We start from the raw sequence: 21,654 nt of genomic DNA on the forward strand, positions 1-21,654 counted from the left end.
CTACTTAATTGATATAACAAATTATATATTTTTATATGTTGTACTCAATAATCTTTATTCTGGTTTTTATGTTTTAAATCTTGTAGAAAATAAAGTGTCATTGTACATTAAAATTACAATAATATTGCTTTACATTTTTTTCACATTTTTAGTTTTACTGGAGAACATTATATTTTTATACAACTTCAAGTTACAGTCTAGTATTCTTTTATTTCAATTTGTTGCATTTATCACAGAGAAAGTTCAGGGGTAATGATCTCCCTCAACTTTTCTTTGTCTGGAAATGTCTTAATTTCTCTCTCATTTTTGAAAAAGTTATCTCAAATACAAAATTTTTAGTTGAGACATTTTTTCCTTACAATGTTGAATATGTCATTCCAGATACTTTCTGGCCTTCAAGATTTCTGCTGAGATATACCTGATAGTATTACTGAGGATCCCTTCTATGTGACAAGTCATTTTTCTCTTTCTGCATTTTAAGAATCTTTGTCTTTATATTTCAACAATTTTGTTTGTTATATAAAATGTCTCTGTGTAGGTTTCTGGGTTATCCTGTTTGGAATTTTTTGGCTTCCTGAATGTACATATTCATGTCTCTTCCCAGATTTGAGAAATTTTCAGCCATTATTTCTTCCAAATGATCTGTTTTCAAGCTCACTTATTATTTCTATTTCCTGTGTGAATCTGCTGTTGAACTTCTCTAGTGGATTTTTTTTTGTTTATATACTGAATTCTTTCAGCACCAGAATTTCTGTTTTGTTTCTTTTTAAAAATTTCCATGTCTTCATTTATATTCTTATTTGTTCATATGTCATTTTGTTGATTTCCTTTAATTTTTGTCTTATTTTTTCTTTTGCTCTTTAAATGTATTTTTGACAGTTATAACATCTTTGTCTAATATGTCTGGTTATGTGTATGTGTGTATGTTTTTAGAGACTATTCTGGATTTATTTTGTTCTTTTGAACAAACTATGTTTCTCTGTTATTCTTTTTATAAGCCTTGTGGTTTTTTTTTTTTTTTTTTTTTTTTGTGAATCTTTGGGCATTTGGGGGGAAAAAACTTATCTCACCCTGTCTTTTATGCAGACCACTTAGGAAGATCTTTCTCAATTAATGGGCTTCTGAACCTAGAGATCAGGCCAGAGTAAAGACACAAGATTACAGATATTTTCTGAGAATATCTTCTGTTTGCACCTGTCTATACACTTTTTTCACACCCTAACTGTTTGCTTTTACATATCTTCATTTCACAAAGACTCTTATCAGAGTTTTTGGGTGTTCTGTCATATTCTTCTGCTCATAATTTCTTGCCCACAGCCATCCACAAGTCTGTAGTCTTCTGCAGTTCCACATGCTATAATATCTCTCACTGAATTCTGAAGCTTCCAAACTTGATGTTTCCTGTTGATGTTTCAAGTCAGATGAGACAGAAACAAGTTCTCTGGGCAGCTCACAGTCAAACTAGAGAATTGCAAACAAGTGCCCTTCTGCCCCTTCCATCCTGGTGGAGGGAACTGGAAATTTGGAACACTTTATCCCAACCACACCATGTTACACTGAGGAGAGATGGGAGGGGTAGGGATGTGTAGCAAGATTTTAGTAAAAACATAAAGAAATTTCCTATTCTCTTGCATGTGATTATATTGATTGTGTAGTCATTTTCTTGCTTTGATATTTGACTGGTTTCCAGAGCCCCTATAAGCTTATTTAGTCAGTTTGTAGTTATTTGGTGTTTCCATGGAGAACAAAGGCCTGATGCTTCCTATTCCACCATCTTGATTATAGTATTCTCAATTACATTCCAAACCTTTTGAGACTTGTTTTTGGATACATTGATAGTAATTAGAGATAAGTATGATGAATTTAGATAATATGGCTCTTACTACAAACTCAGCTTCTGATTATTTATCTCTTTTCCCCAGTATAAGCATGGAGGGCCCATCATTGCTGTGCAAGTAGAGAATGAATATGGTTCCTATGACAGAGATCCTGCTTACATGCCTTACATCAGGAAGGTAAGAGTCAGCTTGGTTCATTTCTTCATATTCATTCCTCTAGAATGTCTTAAAAGTTGTGATGTATGGATCTAATATTTTCCTCATATTAATACCATGTCTCCCAACTTCATTTATCAATTAATGAATTTGTCTCCAAATTTTATTTTAACAGGGTTTTCACTTATTTTCCCTTTATTGAGTGGGATTAATTTGGGGATTGCAGTACATATGTGTGTTGCAGGAGCTAAGAATATGGAATTGATTTAATTGTGTGGCAGTGATTAGGGAAGGTTTCCTCAAGAGTCTGCCTTCATTACAGTGCCTAAAGCCATGGCTCCGATCTTTAGCTACAGGTTGGCTTTCCCTTGAGAGTTTTTAAAAATTTGAATGCCCCAGTCATATATATAAGAATCTCTGGGGTGGTTCTCAGACGTCCAATCCCATTGTATGGGGGATGTTGAGAACTACTGATTTAATATACAGCAAATCATGGAGGGAAAGGACTAAGGTAACATATAAAAGAATAGGCTAATATTAAAATCTGGTTTCTGTCAAATTGTAGCTGAAACCTTGAACAAATGCCTTCATTTTTCTAAACCTCTTATTTTTCTTCTATACAATAGGATTACAAAGAGTCTCTGCCTCTTAACTGTATTATGTGAGATCATACAGATCAACGCTATTCTAGACAAATAGTAAATTTTTCAGTAAATAAGACTTTGATGGAATCTTTGGCATTTGTTTCAGAGTACTTTGAAGGGTCAGCCGTGGTGTGACTTGAAATGATAAATGGCCTCTGTGAATGCATCTAATTGGAATCTGGATGGCTTTGGATTTTGATGGCCTATGCAGTATCTCTTCTGCTGTCACACACAGATTCATTTTTTTATCTGGGTCCTCTGTAGAGTGAGGACCAAGGCTCAAGCACTTCAGCTTGTAGATTCTTATAGACTTTCACTTCTTGTGTGCAGAAAACTGTCTTAGTAGAGTCTAAGCCTGTGTTCAGGAATGATGACATTCCTTAAGCTGGAAAGGGGCAAGTTCAGACCTGATAGTCAAGGCCAACCACAGCCTGAAATAGAGTCACATCTAGCTTCCTTGTCACCTTTGAATTACCTAGAATAATCCTACTGCAAACACAGGACTTGAGAGCTTCGTCTTCTATATCTTATTCCCTCAGACTATCTCTTATAACCTGTGGCTTCTCCAGTAATTTTTTACTTGATTCAGCTGCAGAGAAGGAATGTTTCATGAGCTGCAAGAGATGAGAATATAGCTTTCTCAGAAACCTCTCCTGTTCATTCATGCTTTACTGGTGCATGGCACCCAGCCTCTTGTCATCCTAAAGCTCTTGGGAAAATCCCCTTATGAATTGCCATGCAACTTTCCCTGGGGGGGCAGTGTGGGAGGCAGTAGCTGAGTTGTGGACATTGCCAGCATTGCTTGACGGTGGGCAAGACCCCTTTCTCCTTTCTGAGTCTTAGTTTCATCATGTGCAAAATGGAGACATGAATGGCTGTTGTGCGGGGGCTCTGACCCAGGAAACAGACTTGGGCTTCGGCAGGTGGAAGATCCAAGACATAGTTAGGATAGTAGACATGCTTTATCAAGTGGTGGCCACAGCCATTAGCCAGCCCCCAGCCTCAGCTTCAGCCCCCAGCCAGTTCCATTTTAGCTCCTTCCTTCTTAGTCATATATACTTAAGTTATATATACTTATATATAGTTAAGATATTAATTCTGAAGGATCTTTTGATATGCAGGCCAAACAAAGAAGGCACAATGCCAACAAATTATATAAAGGGAGGGCACATGCTCATACTTAATATTTATGACCTTGAATCTATATGCTGAATCACAGTGTTTCTGGCCTTGACTAATCATAATGTAGCCAGGTGCCAGCCCTGGCTACATACTAAAAACATAACATAGCCCGCCAGAAGTCTCGCTGAGGGAGTTTAACTATAGTCATTTTGGGGCCTGGCTTTTTCTAAGGCTGAGTCGTTTCTCTAAGAATATGAGATAAGACACAAAGCACTTAACTGTTCATGGCCTGTGACTGGTGTCAGGAAATTGATGATCATCTTTTACCGGGTAGAGTCAATGAATTAATGACCATGAAAATTTAAGCATGTGCATATTGTAGGACTTTAAGTAAATGTTTGTTATATATAGTGAATGACTGGGTGGATAGTTCAAGGGGGTTGATCCAGGGTTGCTGATAAAGATCTTATCTGGCTTCATGGATTGAACTCTTCAGCGTCTGTCATCCCTGGGAACTATAACCCCATTCTGCTCTTTTCTTATCAACCTATGGGATTTGTTCTTGGAGGTCAGATCCACTTTATTCACTGACTAGATAATCTCTCTGCCTCCCCTATTTCCAAAAAAAAATTCAGTTGAAATATGCAGTCTTATTTTCATAATATCTGCAGTGAAAATGATAGGAAGATCACCTTTGCAGTGGTTTCTGTTCCCAGTGAACCCAGAGTCCCAGAAGAGAACCTTTGAAAGTGGGTAGATTCTGGGTTTAGCACATACTCTCTCATCATACTTTATTCAGCCTTACTGAAGCTCTTGGTCTCTACTGTTAAGATATTAATTCTGAAGATGCAGTGGGACAGTCTACAAAGTGCTTAACAGAAGGCCTGGTGTGATAGTAAATACTGTATAAATGTTAGCTATTATCTGAGTAGTAACAATCCTTATTGCCCCTCAACTATAGCTTCTTCCTTTTACTTATTCATTCTCTGGTTTACAAACTCCAGGAGTGCTTTCTGCTCTGCTCAGTCTGGGTAGTGCACCATAGTCACATCACTGAGGCACTGCTGGGCATCATGCTCTTGCTTTTGATCACACTCACACTGGCTCAATGTGGGGAAAAAGACAGTGAGCTTGTTCATGGTGTGGGTGAAGTGAAAGATGTGGTGCTGTCCTGGAGGTCTGATCTACTTGCTGGAGCCCAGCAGACTCCTGAGCCATAGCTGGCCACTGAGAGGTCCATCTGAGAACAACAAACTGACCAGACCTTCAGAAACATCCATGGGCTGCCAAAGATCAACAGCCCTGTCCTCTACTACAACTAGAAATCAAGTTTATTGGAGCTTTGCTGAATCTGACAGGTGCAGACAAAATGGGCTTTCCTCTGTTTTCTGTAGATATATGTTTCCTTTTAATTTTTTCCTCTTGCTCTTCAGGCTACCTCATTCTCAGCAGTATTACACTGCAGAAGCTTTGGAGAATGGGGATAGACTTTGACTTTTCCTTTATTCCCAACAGGCCTTAGAGGACCGTGGTATCATAGAACTGCTCTTGACTTCAGACAACAAGGATGGCCTAAAGAAGGGAATGGTCCATGGAGGTACTTGCAAGGAGCCTGTGTGAGGGGCCCTACTATTCATATTCTTCCAGGCAGGACTGAGGCACAAGCAGGAGTCTTTCTGATTTGTTCCGCATGGCACCAGCCTGGGAGTTCTGAGCTGCAGTGGGTGGCAGGCCCATATCAGAGATAGATATACTATGACCAGCTCTATGTCTGGTCTACCATTCCTGCTGTACTCTCTGGTCAGTAAAAGCTTTTGGTACATGCTTCCCCACATGAAGGCTTCCTTTAAGTAGAAAATTGCAGCTCCATTTTCCCTCTATTGCACATGCCCCAAACCTTGTCCTCATTCTTAGCTTCTCTTCTGTATGCCTGATACACAAGCCATGGGCACATTCTTTTTATTTTTAGCTTTATCTTCAAAATACCTAAAGAATCCAAACATGTTTTACTCTCTCAGCTGTCACCATCATTTCTTATGTGCATTACTGCAGTAGCATTTTGACTGACCTCCCTTTTTCCCCGCCTTACTTCTCCAGCAACATTTTCTCAACGTAGCAGCCAACATTTTCAACATTTCCTCAACATAGTAGTGTGCCTTATAAGTATAACCCAGGTTACCTTACTCTTCTGCTTATGCTCTAGGTGCCCCAGAGGAAAGCCCAAGTTTTGAGACTGACCTTGTAGGACTTTCCAACACAGCCTGCAGGACTGGCTGGCCTCATCCTCTGCTGAGCTCCCCTCACCCATTCTGTTCTACCCTTTTGGCCTTATTGCTCTTCCTCAAACACACTGGACATGCCCAATCTCACAGACTTCATATATCTTTCAGAGACCTGCATGGCTATTCTCCAGGGTCACCTTTGCAGCAAGTACCTTAGTACCTGGTGGAAATTGCACCTCCTCCCAAGGATCACCCATTCCTCTCCCTTGCTCTATTTTGTCTTCTAACATTAGGGGAAATCTCTGTTTCACCACAGCACTAAGCTCTGTAGAGGTTGGGTTTTTTGTGTCTTATTCCAGCTGTGCTTTCCTGTACAGATATGGTGTATCTCTCCTTTCAGATGTAGTGGGACTCTTTTTCTAGGCTCCTATAACTGTGCTTGCCTTTGCTATATATACTTGTACTCCACTTTGTTTCTTTTGCATTTCCTTCCATAGGCTGATCTGTAGGTAGGGAATTTTATCTTTAATAGCACCCAACAGAACCAGGAAGGTCGTGAGCTCAGGGAATTACTGCTTGGGTGCATGGAGAGGATAGTGAGTTAACAGGATCCTGAGCCTTGGGGGTGTGACCAGGGCCAGCAGCGATTCCCATTGTTTCCACGAGGTGATGCTGTCTCCTCATGGCTGCTACAAGGATGTCCAGAGCTTTTTGTGACCCAATCACCATCCTTGGGAGGAGCTCTGGTTCCTCTGATGCTGGCGTACATTTTTAGTGCTGGTTAGTCTACTAATTAAAGGCCTTGGGAAGACGATAGGGAGTCACTGCTCTTTCCATTTCCTCCCCTCCTCTGTAGGCTCCACCCGTCAATCCCCTAGTGACTCCTGCTACTGGGAAAGATGCTTTTTAGTTTACAAAATGAATTAAAGCAATTCATTCACACAGGCTAAAAGTAAAAACAATAGAAAATATTTATCTAAAAATACAGCATTGCCTGCCTTCTCATCCTGTTCCCTAGAATGACCATTTTAAATTCTTAAGTTTTTTCTTCCTGTACTTTTCTTACTGTATCTAAATAACGTGTATATAAAACTCTACATTAATTGATTTAAGATTCTCTTACTTCAACTGGCTTTTCAGTGTGCTTAGTTTTCACTTGCAAGGTAGTAGTTTCTTATTTATTTGTCTTTTCATTTTAATTTTTCTCTTTTATTCCTTCTGCCATCTCCAACCTTTGCACCCTTTTTATTTTTTTTAACACAGTCTTTTCTAAAATCTTCTAGACACCCATCATTGGTATTTTTCAAATGCCTGTGCATATCAGATCCCATATCAGGTCCTATCTGGCTATCTGGAGGCCTATTTCTGATCTGCTGGTGACCAATTAGAGGAACATCCTGAGACTGACCTGTGTGTTTCTCTTGTATTGGATCCCGCTTACTGGAGTTCTGGACATTGTTCTATCATTTTCTAGCAACCACTGCTGCACTGAAGCCCAGAGACATTCTGGCTAATAATCTTTTAGTATATCCTATTTTCTCTCTCACCCCCATTTGTAAAACATTTTAGAATTTTCTTTTTATTCTTGATATTCTGGTGTTTCATAATGATGCGCTTTGTTATGATACATCTTATTTTTGTGGCATTTCGGAGATGTATTTGATTAGCATAGTTATGTCCATCAAGGCTGGGACATTCATTTGGGCCTTGGGTTTCTTTCATAATGCTTTATCATCTTTTTTCCTGATCTTTTGTTCATTCCTGTTATTTGTATATGAACTCTCATTTTGATTCTCTCTGTCTTTGGTTTTTCCATTTCTTGTCTCTTTATTTAGTTCTACTTCTTTCTGCTTATAGGTATTTCCTCAACTTTTTTTTCTAATCCTTCTATTACTTCCTAGATTATATTTTTCTTAAATAAGTTTCTTTTCTCTTAGCATACTTTAAAAATGTGTACTGTCTTTCTTAACTCTTTCTGAGAATATTTTCATCTTTTTTATTTTTAACATTTTATTTGTTCCTTTCATTGGTTCTGCTTACCTGGTTTTCCTTTTTCCTGCTCTGCCCAGTCTTCCAGGTGAGGGGATATTTTCAATTGTCTGGCTCTTACAGAGCAGTAAAAAAGAAAAAAAAGGGGGGGGCACTAAACAACCTCTTGGAGCTCAGAGAGTGGGGTAAGACTGCAGAAAGGCATCCTTCCCTGTAGTGGTCTGGTCAAAATGGCCTGTTTATGGCCCTTCTTTTGTACTCTTGGTATTTCTACAAAGTAGTCTTTGGTCTTCTCTCCCACCTCTCACTCCACACTCCTTGAGAACAATTTTCTAAGAGTACACGAACCCCACTGAGCCAATGGGCATGGGTGCTGAAGAAACTCAAGGACCCGGACATGATGTTGCTATGTTGCAGACGGGTATTCTCCCCCTGCATGGAGCACAAAGCTTGGGGCTCAGTGGGGTGAGGCCTGAGGAGATGGTGGAAACTCCTTTCACTCTCTTGGGCCATTTACTATTCCTCTGTTCTTTTTCAGTTTTCCAAGATTTTCTTGGCACTTTTTATCTACTAATATTTCTGCATTTTTTTTAAGTCCTGGGGATTGATGGGAATTGAACTAGGGGTTCTCTACCACCAAGCTATACCTCCAAGCCCTTTTTACATTTTTATTGTTTCAAGGCACAGTGGTGCACATCTGTATGTAATTCCAGTGACTCCATAGGCTGAGGCAAGAGGATCGCTAGTTTGAGGCCAGCCTTGGCAACTTAACTTTGCCAGCTTGTGCTGAGTGGAGGAACTTTCAAGATAAAAGAGCTAGGTCTCCTGCCATCAGAGGTGGGAAACAATGTCAAGACTAGTTAATTTATTATGCTGGTAGATGAAGAAGGGTCTAAGGTAATTCAGAAAGTCTTCCTGACTTTAAGAATGTTTTCTCTCTCTTCTTTTGTCTTCATAGTACTGGCCACCATCAACTTACAGACACGAGAGGAGCTGCAGTTAATGAACACCTTTCTCATGAGTGTCCAGGTAAGGCTGGCACAGGGAAAGCTGTACAGATTGTTCAGCAAGTTCAGAGATTCTATGCCTGCCACTTTGCTCAGCATCCCCCCTCCCCCCCCCCCCCCCCCCGTAGGGGAGAAGGATCTGAGCTTTCTCAGTCTTTCAGCTCATGGTTCTGTTGCTGCACACCTCAAAGGAAGCAGCTCATAAACTACTCCAAAGGATTGCTGTGCAGGTGGATAAAGCATGAGTGAGATCTGCTACCTTCTGAGAAAGGGACCTTTGTGTAGTCCTTGAATTTGTGAACTCTGCGAGCCCCAGACTGCTTCAGATTAAGGGGGAAGAGAAACTCTTCCCTGTGCTGTACCATATGAGGTATCTGACCTTAACCTAGAAAGATTATTATCATTTGCAAGGCAAGAAGCCTGATCCATTCCAGGTAAGGAGGAGAGAGAAGAGTTCCTATCTGTATCCGAGCATCATCAGATTGATGGTCATGTACAACTCAATATGCTACAATTGATCTCTTGGGTTTGTATCTCCCCTAAGGAGGTTGATGTGATCTGGTCCAAACTGTGGCCTGTCCCCAGAATTGAGAAGCTGCTTCTTTCACTCTGACTTATTAGAAGTTGTGAATACCCCCATCTGTTGCATATTCACATTGATCCCCAGATAATAGTGGAGCTATTAGAATGTCTGTATCAACACTGGGGAGATGCAAAGTTTTTTCAGTTCCAGCTATTCAAGCATGGTGCTGGCAGAATGAGGCCCTGTAGGATGAGGGCCATATGTATGTGTGTGTGGTACGGCTACTCCTGGAGCATAGATAATAGCCAGAATGGGTGGAAAGGTTCCTTGGAGGAGATGGATAGGGCCTAACCCAAGGTGGACTTCTGTTGGAAGAGATAATGGATACAGATGGATTGAGGTTGAATTCCTTTCTCCTCTAGTATTTCCTGAGTGCCAGCTCTGTGCTTGGAATGTTGTTAGAATCTATTACATTCTACGACAGACAACAGGGTCTGTTCTCATGGAGTTTGTACTTGGGAGGAGAGAGACATATGGAATATGCAGTCTCATGATGGCTAAATAGAAGTGTTCTTGAGTGCATTATACTGTGAACTACCCCCGCACCCATTTGGCCACTCTAATATGTGACCATGGGCAAGTCACTTAACTTCTATGTTTCTCTTTCTTCTTTGGTTAAGTAGGGTTAATGAGAGTCTCAACTCATAGAATTGTTTGTGGATTCAGCGAGATTTTTTTTTTTAAGTACCTCATGGCAGCTGATAGAAGTATGCACCTTCTGCTGGTCATCCTGGAAAGGTAGCCATGCCTGTGCCATCCATGCCAAGTTGCCCTGTCAACAGAATGGCACTGCTAATGGACTTTCTTCTGTACAGTTTAAGAATGTTTGCTTTCCTTAAGGAAGTAGCCTTGGGTATTTTCTTGTTTAAGTCAAGGGCTCACTTGAATGAACACTATAAGCTCCAGCTCTGGCTAACTGGGGCATACAGTAGCACTTCACTCATCCTTATGTTCATGCCCAATGATGAAGGTATTTAAAATGTTTCTTTAACACTTCCTGTATGCCAGGCACTATGTACTAAGGGATTTATGTGTGCTGTCTCTTTCAGCTCTCCCACTAGTCATAGGCACCAATTATTGTTATTACTATTTCATGGTTAAGAGATAGACCTGGAATGGATAAAATACCCATTAAGTGATTGGTTAGGAGTTATAGGTCTGATGAAGATCTCCAGGTCTTCACGTTTACAGTGCAGTGACCTGGGTCATGATGGAACCCTCTTTCCTTGCTCCTGGCACTTGTGAATCAAGGAGTCTACACTTGGCACTGGAGAATCCTGAGATGTGGGACTTAGTATCTGCTTATTCCTTTTGGGTGATTTAAATATAGTACAGTATATGTTCATTCTCTCTCTTTCTCTCTCTCTCTCTCTTTTTTAAAATATTTTTTAGTTGTCAATGGATCTTTATTTATTTATATACAATGCTTAGGATTGAACCTAGAGCCTCACACATGCCAGGCAAATGCTCCACCACTGAGCTACAACTCCAGCCCCCAGTATATGTTCTTTTGGGGGGAGGTAGATGACTTGTGCCATCCATGCCAAGTCACCAATCTTGCTTTTAAAAATGAATAAATAAATATTGTTACTACTTTGGCTTTTATCTGGGAATGGCTGTTATGTTATATACAGTGGATTATAAGTTTTCTTTATCACTCTGCATCAGATTTCATTGCTCTAAATGACAGAGGGGATATTTGATCAATTGTCACTGAAGGAGTAATGAGGACTCCTTAGTACAGAGCCTGAAATTCTAGCAAATCAGTCCTTATATTTCCCCTGGTCCTGCAAATGATCTCTGCATGCTTGAGGCAGTCATGCATCCAAATCATTATTCTAAAATAATATTTAAGACTTGCTGAATGTCCCACCCAAAGTATGAATATACACCGTGACTTGAACTATGACTAGCTAAGCTGTAAGGCTCTGATTTTCTGATCTAGTTTTGCCAACTACTGTTTAAACTAAGCTAAGCCTTAAAAAAGTACCCAGTCTGCAGCTGCCTGAATTTCCTGGCTAAAAAGAAGCAGCAACTCAGAGGGGTCTGGATCTATGGTACCTCTCAGGTATGAAGTCATAATGGATACAACATTCTCCTTTCCTGGAAGGGGATAAGGCAAAGGTTGGCATGATCCAGAAAGCAATCGAAGCTAGGAAAAGTCTTTCAAAACAGACGCTGAATGCTAGTGAGACCTAATTTTAATACATTAGCATCCACTGTAAGCATCATTAAGAGCATATTAAGCATCAGAATGTACTATGTCAACTTTGGTTGTCTATTCCACTCTACACCTCGAGGTGTGGAGGCCAAACATGGTGGGTGAACCATCCTCGTCTGTGCTCTGCTCCCACTGGCATCTCAGGCAAGGGGTGTAAAGCCAGGGAAGACAAGGGAGAAGAGAGGTCCTGGGCTTCCCTCCAGGAATGATGTTTCTGTTTTCCCTTTGGCCAGCTTGCCTGTCTAACTCTCATTTTGTGGTACCCAGGGGATTCAGCCTAAGATGGTGATGGAGTACTGGACAGGGTGGTTTGACTCATGGGGAGGCCCACACAATATCCTGGATTCCTCTGGTGAGTACTTGGCATTGGCTATGTCCAGCATGTTTGTTAACCTAAGAAGGAAGAATGAGTTTTAAATAATCTGCTAGTTGATATATGGAGCTGTAGTGTGCAAGACTTTTAGGATCATTTGTGTTAATAGTCAGCTATTGCTATTTCAGAGTCATTTGTTTGACACTTGAAATAAACAGTAGGACTTTCCACATTGCTTTTGTATGTTTTATGTTTTTGTAATTAGAAAAATAATGCATACCTATTTCAAACACAGAAACTATAGAAAAGTATAATGAAGTAAAAATCTCAGAGCCCAGAGAAAACATTGCAGTTGTTTTTTAGTTGATTAGGGTTTAGACAGTGTAGTCAGATCCTGATGACCCTGTCACCTACTTATGCCAGTTAATGACACAAATTGACAGCTTTCTATAATATTGTACGTAGATTTATATCACCAGCTTAAAGAATGCAAAGAACCTCTTTGGATTAATAACTGTACAACCATTTATTGACCTAGTCTCTTATTGATACATGCTTAGGTTGTTTTCAGTGGCTTTGGTTAATTGAACACCATATCACTGATCATCCTTGAATGTTCAGTTTTGTATACTTGGTATATTATTTTTTATGGATAATCAATAGAATTATTATATTAATGCAATTTTAATGTGTATTTGTCAAAATGACCTCCAGAAAGATAGTAGCAGTTTTTACTCACCATTATTAATTGATAGTACTTATATCCTACAGATTCATCAACATCCAGTATTAAAATAATTTTTAATATTTACCAGTCTGACAGGTTATTGTTTAGTTTGCATTTCTTTGACTTATATTAATAAAATACATACTAACCATTTATTTTTTTCTTCAATATTATCTCTTTATGTCACTGGTTCATTTCTTAATTAAGGTAGGACTGTTGGAGGCAGTCAGAATGGTATCTCTGATAATAAGCACTATCTTTTTGCATTTTTACCAAAAGAATAACTTCTGGGACTCACACTGGCTGGCAGGGGATGCAGGCCTATGTTGTAGGTTGTTCTTATGGTGGTTAATAGAATCAACTAGAATTTAAATGCAACTAGAGGCCCAAGCTCCAGACCATGAATTCAGGCCCACTTCTCTTCCTTGTTTCCTAATCTTCTGTAGTTGGAGCATTAAAACTGAAGGGCAGAGAGATGAAGTGGACCTTGAGGAGGTTTAAGAATAAGAGTATCAAAGGGAGTATTTAGGACTTAGACTCTCACACATCCCTCCTTCTCCCTCCTTTTGTAGAAGTTCTGGAAACAGTGACTGCCATCGTTGATGCTGGCTCATCCATCAACCTCTACATGTTCCATGGAGGAACCAATTTTGGCTTTATAAATGGAGCTATGCATTTTCATGAATATAAGTCTGATGTCACTAGCTATGGCAAGTATTCTCTAATACTGGTTCTTCCCAGCATCTTCAGGGCTGGGGCTTTTTGGAGAGTCCTTTAGGGACAATATCTGGCACCTTTAATGATTTTGATTATAAAGTGCTTGGGGAAGGTAGAGGCATAGTTCAAATTGTCACTTTTAAAGTTCCAGAGCAGCACTAGACTCAAGATGCTTGGTGCTTGTGAGCCAGTTACTCTGTGAGACAGCTCTTTGGAGGAAGTGTACTAGAGAAAGGGAAGGGAAGGGTCTGTGGTGATGGGCAGCTTCTCCTCACTGCTCAGGCTTTTGAGAATGTGTTGCTGAAGTGTCCCCCCTTCAGATTGAGAGTCCCCAAAGGGTAGGAAAGATGCCTCATTTTATCTACCTGCAATTAGAAATTTAGGTTCATGTTGTGATTATGGGTAACTTTTATATTATTTTATAGGGTCTAGAATTTATAGTATTTTGACTGAGTGGTTCATACTATTGGTGATTTGCCTTCAAAATGGCTGGGCCAAGAAGCCTACTACCCTACCCCAGCTTCTCTCTTCTTTGCTGCTGTGTTTATTATTCCAGGGATAGGAATGACTATGACCAGTTCATGGATATCTTTCAGACTATGATGCTGTGCTGACAGAAGCTGGAGATTATACAGCCAAATATTCAAAGCTTCGAGAATTTTTCGGCTCCTTCTCAGGTACCAGCTAGCAGTTTAATACCAGCAAGAAGAGGAATGAAGCTACCACTTGGCAAATTGCTTTTTTTCTCAGCCCTTTAAAGAGTTACCTTCTCATAATCTCATCTCAATCCTAGTTGACCTGTATGCAGGAACGTTCTAGACAAGGAGGATTTGAAAGGCTGTTTTCATATAGTGTGCATCTTGCCAGTTTCACCTTTCTATTATAGAGGCATTAAGACTCCTTATCTCATATGGAAGACGTGAGAAAGCTCCACACTTCCCCTAGGCATTGTCTCCTAGAACCATCTAAGCATATGCTGAAATTAGTCTGTTGTTACTACTGGTACCAGGATAAAGGAGCATATGGGACACATGGATAAAATATTATTGGATGCAGTGATATTTGGGTCCTTTAGGGATATCTGTGTTGTCTGTCTGTTGTAGATGCCCCTCTACCTCCCCCTCCTAAACCTCTTCCCAAGATGACCTATGAGCCATTGATACCAGTTGTCTACCTATCACTGTGGGATGTCCTCAGTTTCATAGGGGAGGTGAGTACTGTGGGCCAGGGAAGCAAAGACAGTCATTGGGAGGGTGAGCAGGGCCCAGAAACTCTCCAAATTGATTGGGAGGTACTGGGAAGAGCAAGGCCAATTCTAGAAGGCTTAGAGATCTCCTTTCCAACTTAAGAACTGAGTGAAGAAAACAAACTGGTGCTAGAGTGTGCAGTGGGAAGGAACAAGAGAAATCGAAAACAATGGGAGTCTTCCTCCAGCTTGGAGCTAGAGCTATATTTCTCTAGGGGCAGAAGCAGGGGAAGAGGCCAAGGAATGCACTGAATCCTCCTCTGTGAAGAGGGGGCACCTCCTGCAGCTCACTAAGGGATGTTGTAATGCAAAAATGACAGTGTCTTAAGGAGTTAGATATCTACTAGATTGCAAGGCTTTCTTCTCTCATGGCATTCCCCTTTCCTTGTTTTCTCATCCCTCTAACTCTGGAGAGCCATAGGTTTAATGCAGTAAGTCATAATAGAAAAAGGAGGTTAGAGCTTCTCTTACAGCTTCTCCTCCAGTGTGCTCCCTTCCAGGCCAGACCTGTTTGCTACTTCATGTGCCAGTGGTTCAGGGCAAGGCAGCAAGCCTGGCCCCTATGCTTTTATGCTATCTTCTATTGCAGCCAATCAAGTCTGAAAAGCCCATCAACATGGAGAACCTGCCAGTAAATGATGGGAATGGACAGGCCTTTGGGTACATTCTGTATGAGACCGTCATCACCTCATCTGGCACCCTTAGTGGTGTTGTACGTGATCGGGGACAGGTAGGAGCATCTCTTCTTGATTCCTGGACCTTTTAGTGACCAGCCTCTGTATTATACATCTTATTCTCTCTGCCCTCAGAATCAGCTATTGCCAGTATGTAAAGTTGCCCATCCCTGTCATCTCGGTGACACTTTCCAGCTGTGACCATGTACATTTCTTCCTCCATGCCTGGCTAAGCCTCCTCCTAAGCATGCACACACATGGTATAACCTATTTGTTTCATCCTCCATCCTGTTGACCATGGATGCTTTCCATCTTCTCTTTGCCAGGTATTTGTGGACACAGTATCCATAGGATTCATGGACTATAAAACAACGAAGATTGTTATCCCCTTGATTCAGGTTTGTTATCCTAGGGAGCAGGGTGATGGCTAGCCCCCAGCTGCTTCCAAGGAAGTTTGGTGGGAGTCAAAGAGGAAGGCCTGGAAGACAGGAGCCTCCTAACCACAAGCTGTGGATGGAGAGGAACGAGCATGCTTTCTTACCAGCGGGGCTCTTACTCCCATCCTCAGAGCATAGGGAAGAACTGGGGTCCACAAACCAACTCCCAGGTGCAGCAGTGACCTCATAGTTGGGTATCAGGCGATCATCAGCCACTATGTTCCTGGCAGGGTTACACCTTTCTGAGGATCTTGGTGGAGAATCGTGGGCGAGTCAACTACGGGAATAATATTGATGATCAGCGCAAAGGTAGGTCCTAGCACAAGTGAGAAGAGGTGCCACTGCTTCTCAGACAGGGTTTCCCCCTTTCCATATAGCACATCAACAGGCCATAGAGGTCCATCACAGGGAGATGGGCCATGGAGGCACACTGCAGGGAGGTGAGCCAGGGAGGCACATTGTAAGGAAGTGGGCCAGGGAGGCACAGTGCAGGGAAATGGGTCTTGGAAGCCCACTGGAGGGAAGTGGATCATGAAGGCACACTGCAGGAGGTGGAAGCTGAGTTGACCTATATGTGAGACAAGGCTAGTGGGTCAGAAAAGCCTAGCTGACCTTTTCCCCTATAACACCCCATGCTTGTATTTTCTGTGTGCTCATGAGGAAACCCCATGAACAGTGAGCTAACCTTAGTCCCTCTCTGGGCTGAAGTCTGCTTTTCTGGGTAGTGGGTAAGGATCAAGGAAAGAGATTTCTAGAAATCCAAAGGAGGTCATAGCACCAGTGCCTTCTTAGGTCTCCACACTGAAATTCTTTTCTTCATCCATTTCAGGGAAATCCATAAATCATTTTTCAGTGGTGAGGAGGAGGAAGCAGGATATAGAATAAACCAAATGCCTTTTGTCCACATGCTCTTCCAGGAATATCCCACCAATTCACTCTCTTTTTCTGGCCTTCTAATCTTTTATGCCTTAATTTAGATCTTTCTTTCTTTTATCTGTCTGTCTAAATGTTGGTGTTTTAAGTAAGTCATAGAAAAAAGAAAAGAACTCAGATGAAATAAATCCTGCTGTGTTGAGGAGGACTGATGACCTTCCAATTCTGTCACAGCCGTTTGTGTTTGTAGTGGAGGAAATTTGCGCATCTCTCCCTTGGTCAGATTTTCAGCAGAGAGCCTTCTGGTACCCTGCCAAGGATATAATGTGATGAGACATTGGGGCTTCTCCTCTGGAAGGGCCTCAGAATAGGTTCTAGCACTATCCAGGCCCACTTTGTCTTCCTTTTCCTGAAATAGTTCCCCAACATTCCTCTTGGTGCCTTTTCTGGCATTTCATCTCTGGGCACATGGTGCTTCCTTTGTTCTCCTAGGGGTTGGAAGGACCTTCCACTCTGACCCTTGTTGCCAGTCTTTGCTTCTCCAAGACGCTCATCAAGTGTGTCCTGACCCTCATTGTGGAGTTCTAGCCTCTGGACCATATACAATATGTATAAGTCACAGACTTCCACTCTAGAAATGTGCGCGCGCGCGCGCACACACACACACACACACACTCCTTTGTGGGCCATTTAAGTGTATCTACAGTCCCTGTGAAGCCTATTTACCTTTTCCAGATTCTCAAAATTCCTAGCCTAGCAGCTCAGCAGCTCCACTATACAGAGTCCTTGGGGGCTGCTGCACAATCTATAGAGCTGACGCAAACCCGAAGGTGCTGATCCGTAACTATTTGGGTGTATACAGTTCTTCAGTGTTGGATACCCAAATGATATTGCCATTTTCTCACAATTTCAAGAAAAACCTGTCTTTAGTTCAAGGTTGGGTAGAAAATTTCTGACTAAATTGTTAGGTTTGTTAGTCTGAGATCCTATTTGACACTACCTTAAAGCTAGGCCCAAACCTTTGGCACCTCTTGTTCATGTAGAGTTTCTCTCAGAGAGAGGTCAGAGTTTGTTTTCACCCCTGTGAGAGCTCAGCTTTGTCACTATCATCACATGTATTATTCTTCCATGGTAAATTCTAGGGCCTGGCATATAATATTCTTGTTTATTATTATGTCCCTTGGCATCTCTGGCGGGGGCAGGGGGGGGCTTATACTACGATTGCTGAGCTCCTTAGGTAGTATATGTTTCAGGAGAAATCTTCCTTGCTTTGAGCTCCCTCTTCCTGGGAAAAAATCTTCCTGGAAAAATCTTTCTAGAAACTTTCCATGCATGGCCCTGGTCATAGCTAGGTCCTCTTCCTTTGGACTTGCTCATGTTTCTTTGCCTCCTTCCCACAGGCATAATTGGAAATCTCTATCTGAATGATTCTCCCTTGAAAAAATTCAGAATCTACAGCTTAGACATGAAAAAGAGCTTCTTTCAGAGGTAGGTCCTTGGCCCCACACCAGTTATGTGAGCTCATAATAATTTGCAGCAAGAGCGAGCACAGCCCTAGCCTCACCCCACCAGGATCCTGCAGATTCTAAGACTCAGAGGCCAAGGTGGCTTGTCCAAGGTAAGGGACAGTACCACCATTAGAACCTGCATTTGCAGACTAGGAGAATGCTCATTATACTACCTTGCTGCCCTTCTTGTATTTTGGTTAAGAAGTAGGGAACTTGGGAGCTTTAAACAAAGAAGGGACATTTCTTAGGAATTAGGTACAGAACTGAACAGATCTAAGAAAGTCCCCTTTCTCCCTTTCCTGCCCTGTTCCATCTTTAGGTTCAGCATTGACAAATGGACTCATATCCCTGATGTACCTACATTCCCTGCTTTCTTCTTCTGTGGCTTTGTAATTGGCTCTTCCCCTTCTGACACGTTTCTGAAACTGGAGGTTTGTAAGCCCCCTTTACCTTTCCGTGGTTCTTTCTTCTGTTTTCTCAGAGGGCTGATTCAAATACCATTGTGCTTGGCCTTGATGGAGTACTATATAACACCTGCCTTCCAGGGCAGCAGAGGGAGCTCAAAGCAGAACCACCTGATGACACTTATCAGGGCCCAGGCTCCTAATCCAGCCTGGGATTGTGTGTTCTGCCTAGAAGGCTCAGAGCTAGTGGAGATGAGGTGGAACAGGCCACCTGTTAGTCTCCGTGGCTGTTGAACATTGGCTTACTTTGGTCTTTTGGAAACTGAGTGAAGAACACATCTTTTTTGGCAGTGGGTGAGTATCAGGGATTGAGCTCAGGGGCACTCGACCACTGAGCCACATCCCTAGCCCTATTTTTGTATTTTCTTTTAGAGACAGGGTATCACAGAGTTGCTTAGCACCTCACTTTTGCTGAGGCTGGCTTTGAACTCGCGATCCTCCTGCCTTAGCCTCCCAAGCCACTGGGATTACAAGCCTGCACCACTGTGCCCTGCGTGAAGAACACAGCTGATATGTCTTCTCTGCCTTCTAGTGTGACTTTGTCATCAGTGGCTCTCATAGTAGACTAACACACTCTCTACTCTGTTTGAAGGGCTGGGAGAAGGGAGTTATATTCGTCAATGGCCAAAACCTTGGACGTTACTGGAACATTGGACCCCAGGAGACCCTCTACCTACCAGGTCCTTGGCTGTTCAGAGGAAACAACCAGGTGGGCACACTTCTAGCCTCCTCCTGTTTTACTCATAACTTCCTTCCCATCCTTGCACCTGGCATCAGATTGCCTCCCTGGGAGCCCTTTGGGAGAGGGCAGAAGTTTCAGGTAGCCTATTCCTTCCAGAGTTATTGTTCCAGTTCCTCCCAGTCTGGTTCCCAAACCCATCCTTTCCATCCCTCCTGGCTTCCTTATCTGGCTCCAGGACAGACCTCATAACTCAGCCCTTCTTTTCCCCCACAGATCATCATTTTTGAGGAGGTGATGGCAGGCTCTGTGATACAGTTTACTGACACCCCTTACCTGGGCAGAAACCAGTACATTCACTAAGCAGCAGCCCTGGCACCTCCTGCCTGGTGAGCTGCTGCCTCCTCCACTCCCCTACAGGAGTGTCTCTGTAGTAGCAACCTCAGGGAGCCCAAAACTAATTTATTCCGTGCTTCAGTCTGAAACTCTAGTCCTGGGAATACTGAAAAGAAAGATGGAATGACCCTGGGGCCCTCAGACCTGGATGGCTTCTCAGCCTGGTTCCGTGGATGGAGCCTTTCCCTGCTCTTCTGGAAGAGGCCAGAGCGATGTCTCTGAGGGGATAGGCATGTTTAGTTAGATCACAAAGTGATGAAACCCTGAGCCCTCAGAAAAGGTGCTGATGATAGGAGGGCATCCTCCCCTGTACTAGTCATCACAGCCCTGCTGCTTAGTCTTCTGGACATAGGGTATGCTCTTCAAATATTCTCTGTGGAGCTTGGCCACATCCTGCATGGCCCCTTTCTGTTCCTGAAATCATGGGTTTGTCGCTATTAGTAGATGAGAAAGAAGAAGGGGCATTTCACCTAAGTCAGTTTTATTTTTCTTTACCACTTTGAGCTGCCTCTGGGATTCTGGAAGGAACTGTTTGAGAAATAACCTGTGTTTTTCTCCTTTCCATTCCCACTCACTGCATATGATAGGATGACAAATTGAGTTTAAGAGAAATGGAAATACTTATCCACTAATTTTCCTGAATTAGACAGCATTTCCAGTTATACTCAATGGGAGATGCATCAGTTGAGGTGGAAATGTAGATCCTACCGGAAATCACAGCCCATATCTGAACTTCCAAGGAGGGAAAGGACAGAAGGCCCAGTTAAATGTCATAGGGCAGGTGACCCACACTCCCTGGGAATTTGGGGATAGTCACAAAACCTCCAGGCCTAACCCAGGCCTTACCTCCAACTTGGTAAACTCTCTTCCACTGTAACTAACTAGCAGGGGGGGAGAGGCAACCTTCCTCCACAGTTGTCTCCATGTCCAAATTGGAGGTTCTTATTTTAGAGATTCTAGAGTCCAGTTGTTTAACTCAGGTTCACTCTCCTGGATTGCAATAAAGCAATAGATTTGAATCAAGTTCTCTTTGCCAATGTCTCTGGTCTCATCTCTGCCACTCTGAGCCAGTGGAGAAGGCAGTCTGGGATCAGGAATATAGTTAGCCTCCTGGCCCTCAGGGATCCAGACTATGACCACACCAACTGTTTGTTGGTCCACACCCCTGTCTTCTCACCACTTCATCTGACCTTGATTCTGCTTGAAATGTGGCTGGATTGGAAGTGCCCCTCGAGAGGAGAGATCAAATACAAATCCATTCTCATGCTGGTGGGCAGGGATAAGAATTTTCTGGATGGCCAAGAGTATTGCATATGAATTAGCTGGAGGGTGGGTTGGGGCAAGGCAGTTTTTCTTTGTGAACCACATCTGGCATGTACTGCACCAAACTAATTATCTTCACTAATAGTTAAAAGTCAAATAGCACATACCTTCTGAGCACAGCACCCACACAGGAGTTCAGTAAAAGTGGGTTATGACAGGGCAAAAAGGCTTACAGGGTGACCAGTTGCATCCTGTGTGTGGGTGAGCACAAGGTCTGCATTGAGAGGGGCACTGATACTATAATGCAACCATGGAGCAAAGAGCCCAGCAAGATCAGTGGCAGTCAGTATGGCCTGCATGTGCCATTAAGAGGAGGGAAGTGGAGTTTATTAACATGATGGTTGCAGACAGTGACTGGAGAGAAAGACAGGGCCAGAGTCCCTAATTTTGTCCAAGCTTACCAGTTCTTTATGTGATTCCTTGAAATAGCAAGCTTTGAAGTGAGATGTGGACAGTCTGAGGGCTACTTGAGTATGGCCTGAGGCATGGGGCAATGTCACAGTGTCACTTTGTCT

At 42.3% G+C, this 21,654-nt stretch overlaps 1 protein-coding gene across 4 annotated transcripts in view; it reads left to right on the plus strand.

Annotated features, from left to right (window-relative positions):
* The window catches only part of LOC101976490 (beta-galactosidase-1-like protein 2), a 38,505-nt gene extending 17,666 nt beyond the window's left edge, over nucleotides 1-20,839 (plus strand). The window contains exons 6-19 of one of the 4 annotated variants that reach the window (XM_078047368.1): nucleotides 1,923-2,015; nucleotides 5,276-5,357; nucleotides 8,930-9,000; nucleotides 12,050-12,134; nucleotides 13,395-13,532; nucleotides 14,136-14,216; nucleotides 14,643-14,749; nucleotides 15,375-15,515; nucleotides 15,786-15,857; nucleotides 16,127-16,205; nucleotides 18,170-18,257; nucleotides 18,597-18,708; nucleotides 19,334-19,450; nucleotides 19,697-20,839. In XM_078047368.1, the coding sequence (XP_077903494.1) occupies nucleotides 1,923-2,015; nucleotides 5,276-5,357; nucleotides 8,930-9,000; nucleotides 12,050-12,134; nucleotides 13,395-13,532; nucleotides 14,136-14,216; nucleotides 14,643-14,749; nucleotides 15,375-15,515; nucleotides 15,786-15,857; nucleotides 16,127-16,205; nucleotides 18,170-18,257; nucleotides 18,597-18,708; nucleotides 19,334-19,450; nucleotides 19,697-19,783 (1,353 nt within the window). In that variant the 3' untranslated portion in view covers nucleotides 19,784-20,839. Of the gene's footprint in view, nucleotides 1-1,922; nucleotides 2,016-5,275; nucleotides 5,358-8,929; nucleotides 9,001-12,049; nucleotides 12,135-13,394; nucleotides 13,533-14,135; nucleotides 14,217-14,642; nucleotides 14,750-15,374; nucleotides 15,516-15,785; nucleotides 15,858-16,126; nucleotides 16,206-18,169; nucleotides 18,258-18,596 lie in introns of all 4 variants that reach the window. The other 3 variants (XR_013438005.1, XM_078047366.1, XM_078047367.1) reach the window with 3 other exon arrangements.
* The last annotated feature ends 815 nt before the right edge of the window (nucleotides 20,840-21,654 follow it).

This window comes from Ictidomys tridecemlineatus, chromosome 4 (genome assembly GCF_052094955.1).
Source record: "Ictidomys tridecemlineatus isolate mIctTri1 chromosome 4, mIctTri1.hap1, whole genome shotgun sequence".
Lineage (NCBI taxonomy): Eukaryota > Metazoa > Chordata > Mammalia > Rodentia > Sciuridae > Ictidomys > Ictidomys tridecemlineatus.